The 12,828-nt window shown below is 42.1% G+C and overlaps 1 protein-coding gene across 1 annotated transcript in view; it reads right to left on the reverse strand.

Annotated features, from left to right (window-relative positions):
* vps8 (VPS8 subunit of CORVET complex) overlaps positions 1 to 12,828 on the reverse strand; it is an 85,718-nt gene that overhangs the window by 68,084 nt on the left and 4,806 nt on the right. The window contains 10 exon segments of the mRNA XM_048234596.1: positions 1,028 to 1,117; positions 2,082 to 2,128; positions 2,804 to 2,894; positions 3,319 to 3,354; positions 4,425 to 4,499; positions 7,704 to 7,874; positions 8,598 to 8,678; positions 8,852 to 8,959; positions 11,452 to 11,511; positions 12,346 to 12,499. Coding sequence (XP_048090553.1) covers positions 1,028 to 1,117; positions 2,082 to 2,128; positions 2,804 to 2,894; positions 3,319 to 3,354; positions 4,425 to 4,499; positions 7,704 to 7,874; positions 8,598 to 8,678; positions 8,852 to 8,959; positions 11,452 to 11,511; positions 12,346 to 12,499 — 913 coding nt within the window.

The raw sequence follows: 12,828 nt of genomic DNA on the forward strand, positions 1-12,828 counted from the left end.
CACACACACACACACACACACACCCAACGAAGGTCACCTAAGAGAGGAAATGAAGGATTGCTGAGGGTTTCCAGAGCATTACAGGCTTTTGAGCGGCTCAGTCAAGCTGGCTTTTAATAAAACAAACAACCAAAAACAATGCATCCAAGCTATGTTATTTTGACTTTCAAGCAGTTTCAGAAGAGAATCACAATGGCTTTTAGTGGCTGGACTGCATGCTTGACTGAATGCATTGAGCCAGACTCTCTGTTCAACTCTATCAGACACACTTGACTTGAATGAGACCTAGAGTAGTAGCAGAATGTGCACTTAACATTCAGATGTTAGGGCTTTCAGTGGGTAGACTATTCAGATATAATATCAACAAAGGCTGAAAAGGGGCAGGGGGTTTATGGTAACATACAGCCCTAAAGACAGAGAAAGTACTGACTGCTTGAGTTATTAAACCTAGCTTATTATATTGTGGGGTAGACATTGCATAAATTGTGGAAGTATAGCAAATTTCAGCTTTAGTGTTTCCCCTGGAGTTTGGATATGAAATGCCTGAACACTGATGTGGGAAGTACTAAATAAATGAATAAATAGCTAAACAGACACTGATTGAATGAGAACTATGAAAACAAACAAAAAAAACAATGTCAGGAGAATGAACAGAAAAACAAATTTGAATGTTTTTGAGTTGAGTTGATTTCGGGATGGAAACAGCTGTGAAATCTCACGCCTCAGCACCCCTTTCTGATTGCACACAAGAAACACTTTTGTTTAGTGACAGATGACTGTATAAATTACCCCATACTAGAGAACACAAGTTATGCAAACTAAGTATGTATGAATGTACACTAACTTCCATACTGCATAGAAGTGTGTGCTGTCTTGACCCGTCTCGACATTTCTACTTGTGCTTTACTCAGAGTTCCAACTGTTTACATTTCTACTTGTGGATACTCAGAGTTCCAGGAAGTATTATTTTTTGAAGGTGGGCTACACCTGACAAAAACAGCAGGGCTTTCTGGAGGAGGAGACATACCTGGAAGTGTTGTTCCATCACCTGGATCTTGCCCTGCTCTGGACATTTCTTCAGAGAGCGCTCTGCATACTGGAAAAGGATCTCCACCATCTAGATGTTAGAGAGCAGCCCAAGAGCAGCCCAGATAAGTTAATATAAAGTAGTGAGCTGTACAGGACTTTAAGTTAAGTTTAAGTTTTTTAAGTTTTAATTTAAGTTATATTCTATTGTCCTGTAGGATACTCCTGTAGGAAATGTGCCCTCAGCATTTTACCCATCCAGGGGTAGTGTACACACATACACACACACACACACATACATGGAGCAGTGAGCTCACTAGGAGCACACATATACACCACACCACTTTAACAGTGCGGTTTACAAGAACAATTCCACAATCCCAATAAAACAACAGACCCTAGACATGAGGTTTCTGATTTTAATAGGTTTCTAGTTATGATATGGTGTGACCATATTTAGGGCCTGCATATCTTAAGTTTGACATGATTATTATTATGCCCATGACCCATGCCCAAACAATTACATTCATACATGTTGATAAGGGCTGAAACATTAATTGAAATGGGATTGAAATCACAATTTGAGCTAATGCAATTAGCCATTCACAAAGGCTGCAGATAATTGTGCAGCTAGCGACTCTGACCCAATATCTCACATAAATGTTTTTTTAAATTCATGCTGTCCTTGTGTGACAGACAGTCATGCTCATCAATCAGAGGTAATGTTCTCAAGCTAGCTCATCATAAGTGGCTCTTAAAGCTATATTTGGAAGTTATTTGCATATTCTCATTTTCATCCTTGGACTAGTAGATAGAGCAGTTCATATTTTGATGCTTCATCCCATGTTTTAAATGTATAGTTAATCTATATTGTATAGTGAATCTTGACTGAAGTTTGACTAATCTTGTAAATCAATTTGCAATCGCAATATCAGTAAGACCAATGCAAAATATTCTTAATTATGTAGTGAATGCTATGGGCACAATAAACTGGGACTAAAAGAAATTGAATGACAGAAAACAATATGGATAATGCCCAAATACCAGTCTCTCACCTTGTCAGCCACTACGCCTTTCCTCTTGGCGGGTTCCCCAAATAAACCTGAGAGTTTGGTGAGCAATGAGAGAAAGAAGAGAGAGAGAGAGAGAGAGAGAGAGAGAGAGAGAGAGAGAGAGCAGGGGGATGATGAATGTGAGTCATGTCTGACACAGAGCACGAGTCAGACTCTTCAGTCATGCTAAGCAAAACTCTCAGTCACGCTCAAACATTTCCGTTTCATTAATTAGGCCTGGGAGCCTTTTATATGAAGCGGCGTTTTTGCATTATTATTACGGTGGTCACGGTTAAATTCTTTTAGGAGGAAATTTTTTAAAGAGGATGATGATTTCTCTTTCTGCGTGGCTAGCTCAGCGTGCCTAATCTCTGCTGGCGCCTCCAGTGAGGTGAAGCTTTGAATAGTTCCATTTTAATTCCCCTCATCAGAAACAATCATTAACAGAAGCATTTACAGTCCCTTTTTGCCAGCAACCTTTTCATCACAACTTCCCATTACAACTTCTCATCATCCTCGTCACTGAGATCACAACCACAACTAGACTGCAATTGCTTTGGATGTTACTGCTTCAATAAGCTTTGAAAAAAAGTATAGACCAAATTAACACAATTGTATACAACAAACAAATTGTTTGATTATAAAGATACTACACATTGCACCCACTGCCACTGTCACAACCTCTATCAAAACAGCACTGACAAGATCAATGGGCTGTTACTCACCCAGCACAGCTTTGGCAGTGCCCTCATGGAAGGACCAGGCCAGACCTAAAGCCTCCACAAACTTGTCCTGCTTCAGCAGGTGGTCCACCCTCTGGAGCAGCAGGCACCGGGCACAGATAGGCGTACCAGCAGTGGCATGGACCGGAGGCAATTATCAACAGGCAAAGGTGTTTAGAGGTCACGACATTACACTTTACACTGACATTTATTAATTTAGCAGACACTTTTACCCAATAACATTCAAGCTATAATGCAGCAGAGACCTTAGGTAAGAATAAATACTACTATGTAGAGGTCATCATAGATAAGAATAAATACTACTATGTAGAGGTAACAATACATACTAAAACAATAGTACAGCACTTTGGAAGTTGAACGATAGAAATGGCAAAAGACTTTTCTAGGTCAGGGGTTAAAGAGGAAAAACTTCTATTATTGTCTGTATGTTGGTGTGCAATATGAAGTGTTCTTATGTATTTGAGCACAGCAACACTGCACTGGCTCCGATAACATACCTCCCTCCAGTTCCTTAAGGTCATGATGTGGACGGACTGGAGAGGAGGAAAACAAGCATAAACAAACAAACAAACAAACAAACAAGCAAAGGGTATACATTTACAAATTGCAATTAAACATGTAGGCCTAAAACTTCACATAAAACTTGGGCTAACGCATGCCTGTGGGTCCACTCTATCACTAAGGTCATTATTGCCATTCTGGCAGGGGCTGGACCTGACCCAGGTTTCCAGAGAAACTTCACAGCACATCGCTGTGCCTCTCCCTATCCCCATTAACAACCCCTGTGAAGGTGAAATGTGTGTGTGTGTGTGTGTGTGTGTGTGTGTGTGTGTGTGTGTGTGTGTGTGTGTGTGTGTGTGTGTGTGTGAGTAGAGTTGACCGAGGACTTGGGGTGTGTGTGGTGCCAGCTCATAATCACCCTGCTGCCCTTCTGTAAACACCTCCTAATGGATGACGGGGTGCAGGCCCAGTGTGGCGGCCTCTTTCGATTACTCTAGCATTTCCTCTCTTGCCCTCTCCCTCTCACACACACACACACACACACACACACACACAACACAACACAAACACGCACACAAACACACACACACACACACAAACAAACACACCGGTATATATATATACACACACACACACACACACACACACACACACACACACACACACACACACACACACACGGCCTCATTCATATCAGGTAGTTGCAGGGTCTGTCTGAAACTCTTCCCTGCATCTCTCTCCTCCATCTCTCACTCGTTCCCTTTCCTCTCCCTTCACTTCTTCCTCCTTTCCCTATTTCAGCTTTTGGCTGGAGTTGAAATAGCAGGAGGTGCGCTTCCCCACTTCCAAGAATCTTGATGCATTTTGTTGGCGTGCTTTGATGCTTGATTAGGATAATAACATTGGAGCACGCCAGCTTTGTCATGTAGGTGTACAAGATCATCTGCCAGAACACATTTCCGCTGAAGATAAACAAGCTCTGTGTGTATGTGTGAGTGTGTGTGTGTGTGTGTGTACAGTATGTGTGTGTGTATGTGTGATGAGCTTATGAACGCCCTGCTGGAGTGTTTTTCACATCACCGCCACAGAGGAATGGAATTACCTTGGTTCCCAGGTAGACGACTTGGCCTCCGTAGCTGCACACAGACTGGTAGCAAGCCTTCTCCCCAACAAGGGCCTGCAGGGCGGAAGAGGAGATTAGAAACCTCACAGAGGGTGAACCACACCGCCAGGCAGGGGGAAGAGGGGTGGATGAAACTGGCCTGGAACAACTGACTGGACTGCAGTGCTACAGCTCTGAATGGATTCACAATGGAATGTCTTAGTGAGGCAATTGCTCAAAGCTTACAACAACCAAAGGCCACACAGACCATTACAATTACACAGTCTGACTGCAGAGGTTCTGGGTAAGGAAGGTTGGACACAGGTCTCACCAGAGTCAATTTCAAGCCTTTTAGGGCGGTCTATTACAAGTGTCTGGGAAAGGAAGGTTGGACACAGGTCTCACCAGGGTCAGGGTGACCTTGTTACTGTTTTGCTATTGCATTGTCAATTGTTGATACACAGATGTATAAAATCAAGCACCTAGTCATGCAGTCTGCATTTACAAACATTTGTGAAAGAATGGTTCATTCTGAAGAGCTCAGTGAATTATAGAGGGGTAGGGTGCAAAAAAGCAAGGTCCATAAAGACATGTTTGGGTGAGTTTGGTATAGACGACATTGACTGGCTGGCACAGAGCCCTTACCTCCACCCTATCAAACACTGTTTGTGATGAACTAACGGCAATTGCAAGCCAGCCAGATCTCACATATGCTCTTCTGGATGAATGGGCAAACAATCCCAGACACACTCTCCTGTGGAAAACCTTCCAAGGAAGCGTGTTTTACTGTAGCTATCATATGCCTGTAGATTTAGAATTGGATGTCGTAAAAGTTCCTGAAGGTGTAATAACCTAAGGTGCATTCAAAATCGCAAACATAGGCAAACGTTCACAAACATTTGCAAACAATTTTCTGTTTTCCTTGAGTTTTCCGCAAAAGTGTGTGAACACTCCCCTAGTATCCACAGTCCACAGTTTGAAGAGGTAGTTATCTGTGAACATGTTGGGAGTTGGACGAAGAGGAATGTTTACACAAAATCGTTCAAATGCATCTGTTCATAAAAACATGCATGCATGCCTGCATGTTCGCCTCTGTTCAAGGAATTTGAACACACCTCAGGTGTCCTAAGACGTTTGTCCAAGTAGTGTATCTCTTGTGTGCAGTTCTACTGAGGCTCTGATCCAATGTCCTATATTCACTTGCTATGCTGATCTTTCATACTTCATCACTGACAATAGGGCTTTGCACACCACCTGGCCTGCACCTACAGTGCTCAGGCCATAATAGCCGGCTTCAGAACGTCGAGCCAAAGCGAGTGCGGGTGCTAACTGGTGCCACTTGGGGGCTATATTGGTGCTACTGGCCCCTGATTTCTGGCCCACCCTAAACGTTGGGCCACTTGGTGCTAGAGCCGGGCTAGGGGTGGGGTCAAGGTGAAGGCGGGGTCAACCCGTTGTTGTGTGTGAAGTCGAGAAACATGATAGAATGGAATGGCTATGAAAGCACAGCAGTATTTGCTAGTACACCGAGTTTAGAGATAGCGGTTACTTTCGTATTAAAGATGTTTGCCTGTCAGTAGGCTAACTCTGTCCAGAGGTCGCCATGTAGCACAGTAGGCTAAAATTAAAAGTGAACTTATGAGTTAATTAACATACACAAGCGTCCCACTAAATTATTCTATCGATAGTGTGGAATAGTAGGCTACTTAAAGAACTATCATAAAAGCTCCAATTTCAGTTTCAGCCCCTTTCGTTCAGAAATTCTAAAATAAAGATGTTTTTTAATACTTCAAAATAACATTTGATAAATGAACCTTACATTTTCCAGTAGCCATTCTTTCACACAAACTCGCATCACAGACGTATGTCACCACCCATTTGGAGGTGCAAATAATCAGATTTTGGTTATTTAACCATCAGTTAACTTTAAAACAGGCATTTTACTTTGGATAGACAATAGAAATACATCATAGGAGTGATTGACGTCAAAAAATCTAGACTGGAGTAACTCAACATTTGACACCTCCGATATGTTTAGTGTTCTAAAGACGTTAAAAAGCCCGTTATCGTTACCAAATTGATAGCCAAGGAGCCAGAAGTGAACACATATATCTATGACTGTAAAAACTGTGCCTTCATTTTACAACTGAACACGAGAAAAAACTTTTATAAGGCAATTCCACGGAAAATTGACTTTTTGTCACATCCATAACGCCAGTGAAATGCCTTGGCATTTGTATGATGTTAATGATAACATACATTTTTTGTGCATTTTTTCTCATGTACATTCTTCAGCCAAAAATAGCAAATGCTCAAATTTCATGTAATAATTCACATCATACCATACCATCACATTTTATTGGCATTATGGATGTTACAAAAACATAATTTTCCATGGAATTGCCCTATAACCCTTGAGCCAGCTCCTTACTATTGTGATCTCAATGGCAATGCAGCGTTTGTTTGCACCTCCAAAAGTATGGCGTACCTGGTTACCTCCCAAAAAACGCCCTTAAACGCCCAGAAATACCCGTATGTTTGTGTGAAATAGATGTGTAGATTTGAACAAAGTCTGGTTTGGTTCCTAGCAGGAGCATCTACTGCCTTCAAAATCCTATTCTTTACTGTGCGGCGTGCGCTCGGAGTTTGGTGCTGTGCTGGTGGGTGGCCACTCACGCGGCACATCTTTGTGAAATCAAAATTCCACCAGAGCTCCAAGCGGATTTGTACACACAGCCTTACAACACTGTTTACAGCTCTTCGAGTCACAGTAAAATGTAAGTTATGGTACATAGCTCATTTAGATACACGTACTGTATGTTGTGTGTGCTTGCGTTTTTAAGAATCCGCTGTCTTGGTTTGTACAGTATAGAAATGAATAGGCTATTAAGTGACATACTGTACACGTAAAAGGACAGAAATAGGTGACTGACTTCGATAGCATAGGTTACAGTATAGGAAAGAGATACGCGACTTTCTGCTTACCCTGTTTGAAAATGGGTGGTATTGGTGACATTTTCACAAGAAAGGGCTTGTCGAGGTGTAATGCGGACAGGCTAATGGCCTGAACACAAACGTGTCAGGGTCATGAGGCTTGTAGCCTGGGCTAATGTCACCAGGTGGCCCCTCAAATTACCCTAGCCTGGCCTGAAGCCGGCTATTTAATAATCCTTACAGAGACAATAGGGCTTTGCACACTGCCTTGCCTGCACCTACGGTGCTCGGGCCCTAATAATCCTTACATGATGGCCACGACTGAGTGGATCTCACTGCACTCACCAGAGCCTGGCTCACGTTGCCCCCAGTGGCCAGGGACTTGAAGTGGCTGCTGTTGTACACCAACTGCACCTCAGCCAGGTCCACCGTCTCCAGCTCCTCCTGACTGGGCCGGTCCACCACATGCAGCTTCTCCACACTGTCCACCACCACCAGCGTCCGAGAGTTGATCCACTGAGAAACGGAAATGAGAAGAGGGAGGGAGTGAGAGAGAGAGAGAGAGAGAGAGGGAGAGAGAGAGAGAGAGAGAGAGAGAGAGAGAGAGAGAGAGACAGAGAGAGAATGAGCAGAAGCAAGATGGAGGGAGAGAGTGAAGTAGATAGTAAAAGTAAGTAGTGATGGAATAAGAGATTATATTTCACTTCTTCTTCCTCCACACCCTAAACTGCTTTCTATAATGACTGTATAACTGTTTGAGCTTAGCTAAGCTCCCAACTGTGTGAAAAGGTGTAGGGACAGATCAAAAATGCAAACAGAATCTTCAAAAACAAAAGAAAGAGGACTCTGATCTTTAAAAAAGCAAACCACAGAGCAAATCCAGTTCTAAATTCTTCTTGGGAATAACAGCAAGCTGAGTTCCTTCAAATTTGTGCAAGTAAAATACCACTGACTCAGAGATGGTGAGTATTACCCTAAAGGTAATACAGCTCAGCTGACATTCAAGAGAGAAAAACATCCTGAGGAAATTGGCAGAGACATACTGTAGACAAACAATTGTTTATTGTGGATGTGAGATGATTCAGACAATCAGGCCTGTTCTTAAATGTTAATGTCTAAGGAACTAAGTCTAAATATTTGCAAAATACAGTCGCAAGTATGGTATAAGTTCCAGAGTGTGTACCAAAGAGTTACATGATTTAGCTGCATGCTAAAGACATCTACATGGCTGAAACTTACACTCAGGCTGATGACATCACAGTTTAGATGGAGCTGCCGCTGTTTGATGACATGGATAGTTCCAGACTCATCTTTTTTCACCTGAAGCAAAGTTTCACGGAACCAAAGCATCCTACAGTTACACCAACTCATTCTATTTTTTATATACCATACTATGTAATTTTTATTAACTATATAATAAGAACACAAGACAGTATGAGACACAAAATGTCACTGAATAAATGTACAATTTTTCAAGAACTTCAAGAACTTACAAGCAGAAAATGGATTGTGTCACCTCTGCAGAAAGCCAGGGCGGGATTGACAGCTTTCTGCACAGAGACAAACTGCCAGGCTAGCTGGGGCACGCTAGCAGGATCCGTCTGCAAGAGAACCACCAGGCAGCTTTCAATCAACCAACAGTTCACACTCAGCAGCAAATACCCTATTAGCTACACAGCCAAAAAATTCCACATTAGAGGTTAGCACAGTGAGTAACTCCTTGGTAGCATTATTCATTCATGCCTTCATGCCCTGGCTCTATTCATGTGAATGTAAACACAAACCGATCAGAAGCACAATGCTGTACTTTTGCTTCATTTTTAAAAAAATAAAAATAAAAAAATAAACATGACATCCAACCAAATGCTGCAGTGTTTTTTATTCTCTTTCTCTTGGGAATAGAGCCATATCACAAGCCGTGTGTTCAACCTTACTGTACTACTGCAGCTAAATGCTTATGCAAGTAGTCATCTTAGTACTTTGACTAGAAAGGGAAAGGGATGGTGTGAATAGGGAAGTAAGCTAGAGAAGGACAAGATAAAGGGAGAGGGCACACTGGATGAAACAAGAGAGAGACTGTAATTGTAATAAAGTGTAGAGGTTGATCCTCAAGGACACTCAGCTTTGTGTCAACTGAATGACAGACTTGAAAGCAGTTTGCTGTGCAGCTCTAGCACACACTAAAGTATTAGATAGATAGATAGATAGATAGATAGATAGATAGATAGATAGATAGAGATATATAGATAGATAGATAGATAGATAGATACTTTATTGATCCCCATGGGGAAATTCAAGGTCTCAGTAGCATACAGACATCACACACAACATTCACTAACAGCAGAAAAAGTCATTAAAAGTATATAATATAAAAAACACAACTAAGCAATAAGGACAGTAAGATAAAGAATATACTAAAATACAAATTATAATAAATAACACTAAATCTAAATCAAGTCTAAAAACAGTATCTACATAGTGGGTGATTAATCATGAGGCGCTTGCAATGACTGCAGGGACTGAGCCTGTGATTCTCTGTGCATAGTAAGGTAAGGTGCTCTGTGTGAGTGAGTGTCATGGTGATGGTGCAAATGAGTAAGTCCAACAGTGCAATAGTGCAAGAATAAAGTCTAGAGACCAGCCATATGGACAACCACCATATGGACATATAAGAGAGTAGGCAAGAAGATAAGGCAAGGTAATGTAAGGTAAGGTAAGGTAAGGTACAGTAAGGTAATATAGAATAACATCCCAGTCCACTAACAATTTATTCATATGATCTATATATTCAGGTGTGACAATATGCAAGGAAACAAGTGACAGATTCCTTTAGATTAACATATAATACGTTAGTGTATATATATATATGATTAGTGATTAGTATATATATATATATATATATATATATATATATATATATATGATCATGTGAATTTAGATGGTCAAGACTCCAAAGGACCCTGAAATGTTCTTGTGTAGAGACTGCACTAGCACTTGCTACAATTTACAATTCTGTTGCCTTTGCGGTGCCCATCGTCAACTAGCATGTACACTGTAGGCTACATGCTGCAGCTAGCTCAATATGCGGATGTAAAGGTGCAGGCAAACATTGCAGTGCTAGCTTAGCAGTTTTTACACTACTCATATTCTCCAAAGACAGGAAGCAATCTACTTCCAATCAAAAATATGTTTGATAATAAGTTGCAAATTTAAGTTTATGATAGATAGATAGATAAGCCGTGGCCCACTGATTAGCACTCTGGACTTGTAACCGGAGGGTTGCCGGTTCGAGCCCCGACCAGTGGGTCGCGTCTGAAGTGCCCTTGAGCAAGGCACCTAACCCCTCACTGCTCCCCGAGCGCCGCCATTGTAGCAGGCAGCTCACTGCGCCGGGATTAGTGCTTCACCTCACTGTGTGCTGTTTGTGTTTCACTAATTCACCGATTGGGTTAAATGCAGAGACCAAATTTCCCTCACAGGATCAAAAAAGTATATATACTTATACTATACTAAATGTCACTGGTATTGTCAGTCCTGGGTCTTTTGGTTGTGGGAGAAAGCAAGAGGTGGAAAAGAGGCAAAAAGCTAATAACCAGGATTGTATCTCTTTATGGGAATATCTGATGATGTTCTGATCTGAACTGATGATCCACTGTGCTTCTTAGCAAGCTAAACATCCAGTCAGAGCAAACCTTTTTCTTACGGCTCCAATGCCGATTCAACATGTCAAATCGGCATAAACAAGTCGATGGAGGTCTGTCAGAGTTAGCAGTGGTTAATGCACCAAACTGATTGGAGCTACAATGTACCGACCAGACGCTATCAGACGTCCTACTGTTGACTCGGTGTGCGACGGCTTCAGTGTTCTTTACTAGTGCACGGCTGGCTGTAAGTACTTCAGAAGTGTTTGGCTGGCAAACAATCTTCAAAAGGTTGACAGCTTTACTAACAGAACCATAATCGGAATGTTGTGAAATGATGAGTGGCAGTGACAGCTTAAATCTCTGCGCTTCTGTAAGTCAGAGGTATACTGTCTAAAATAATCACCAAAATATATTTTCTAAATCTGACAGATAACAGAGTGCTTTAGTACCTTGCCATATGGAAAAGTCATCCACACCTTCAGGGATGGTTTTAGTCCAATCACCAATATCTAAAGCGAGGTAGAAAGAAGGGAAGAAGAAAGAAAGATAGTGAGATAAATAAATATTGTTCATCTCAGTTTAGAGATTGCTACAATGTACTGCAATATTTTGTATTCAGGTCACATAACAGCTATTTCAGAGTGAACTTTCAAATTGATCTGGCCAAGGGCACAGAGGCTGGACAAAATGAATCCTAAACCACATAAGCCTGGCTTACAGTTGGGCGTTGGAACAGAGAGGGAGCATGGGACTCCTAGATACTTACTTTTACTGTTGGAAATTTTGTTCCATGGCAGTGTAAGGAAATTGCAATCCAAACAACAGCATATCAATAAATTACAGCAGAGGGCTGTAAGTTTTACTGTGTTATTGTGGATAGCTGCTGTTTATTGGCTTTTATTGCTTTATCACTACCAGCCAGAGAATTTATCCCACACACTGGTATCTGTCACAAATAAGACCCATTAAGTGTGTGTGTGTGGTGGCAGGAGAAACTGAGTTACTCATGATGGGTGTACTCAGAGCAGCCTACTACACACCTACTCAAACACACAGTGCGAGACTCAGTAGTGTGATAAGGTATGAGTCAGGGGTGTCGACATAGCTGTTTGTTTTAAGGATCTCTACGCATTTAATTTAACAGTTAATTGTCTCTGAAAATTGTTTGTTTGTTCTCAAAATGTTTAGATGTTGAAATTCATCAACATTCATCAAAACATCATTAACTTATCCATTTCTATGTCTCATTTACTCTGAAAACACATCAATACTGTAAACCTATGAACTGTGAGGGAAGTCAGGTTTGCCAGTGGTTTTTGAGGTGGAGGAGGGCCAGGCGGTACCTTGGTGAGGGAGGCCATGGCCAGCAGGGAGTACTGGGTGATGGGGTGGTCTTTGAGCTCAGGGCCCGCGTGTAGGGGCTCCACACAGCACACCTCTCCCTTGGAGCCGCTGAACAGACAGCGGGAGTCACAGGTGCGCATGCCCATCACCCTCCTGGAAGGCAGCAAGAGAGGGAGGGATGGAGAGGGGAGATGGAGGGAGAGAGGGGAGAGAAAGTGAGGGAGGGAGAGAGAGGGAGAGATAGAGGGGGGAGAGAGATTGAGGGAAAGATGGAGGGATAGAGGGGGAGAGAGGGGGTGGAGAGATAGGGAGAGGAGAGAGAGGTATATGGAGGGGGAGAGAGATATATAGGGAGAGAGGCAGGGATAAGGGTAAGAGGGTGACAAAGAAAGGAAGAGAAAGAGAAAACTCTCTTGTTATTTGTACCCAACTTGACACTAAAGATGCACACACACCCTGAGCCAGCAGGAGACACCTTGACG

The sequence above is a fragment of the Alosa alosa genome, chromosome 23 (genome assembly GCF_017589495.1).
Source record: "Alosa alosa isolate M-15738 ecotype Scorff River chromosome 23, AALO_Geno_1.1, whole genome shotgun sequence".
Lineage (NCBI taxonomy): Eukaryota > Metazoa > Chordata > Actinopteri > Clupeiformes > Clupeidae > Alosa > Alosa alosa.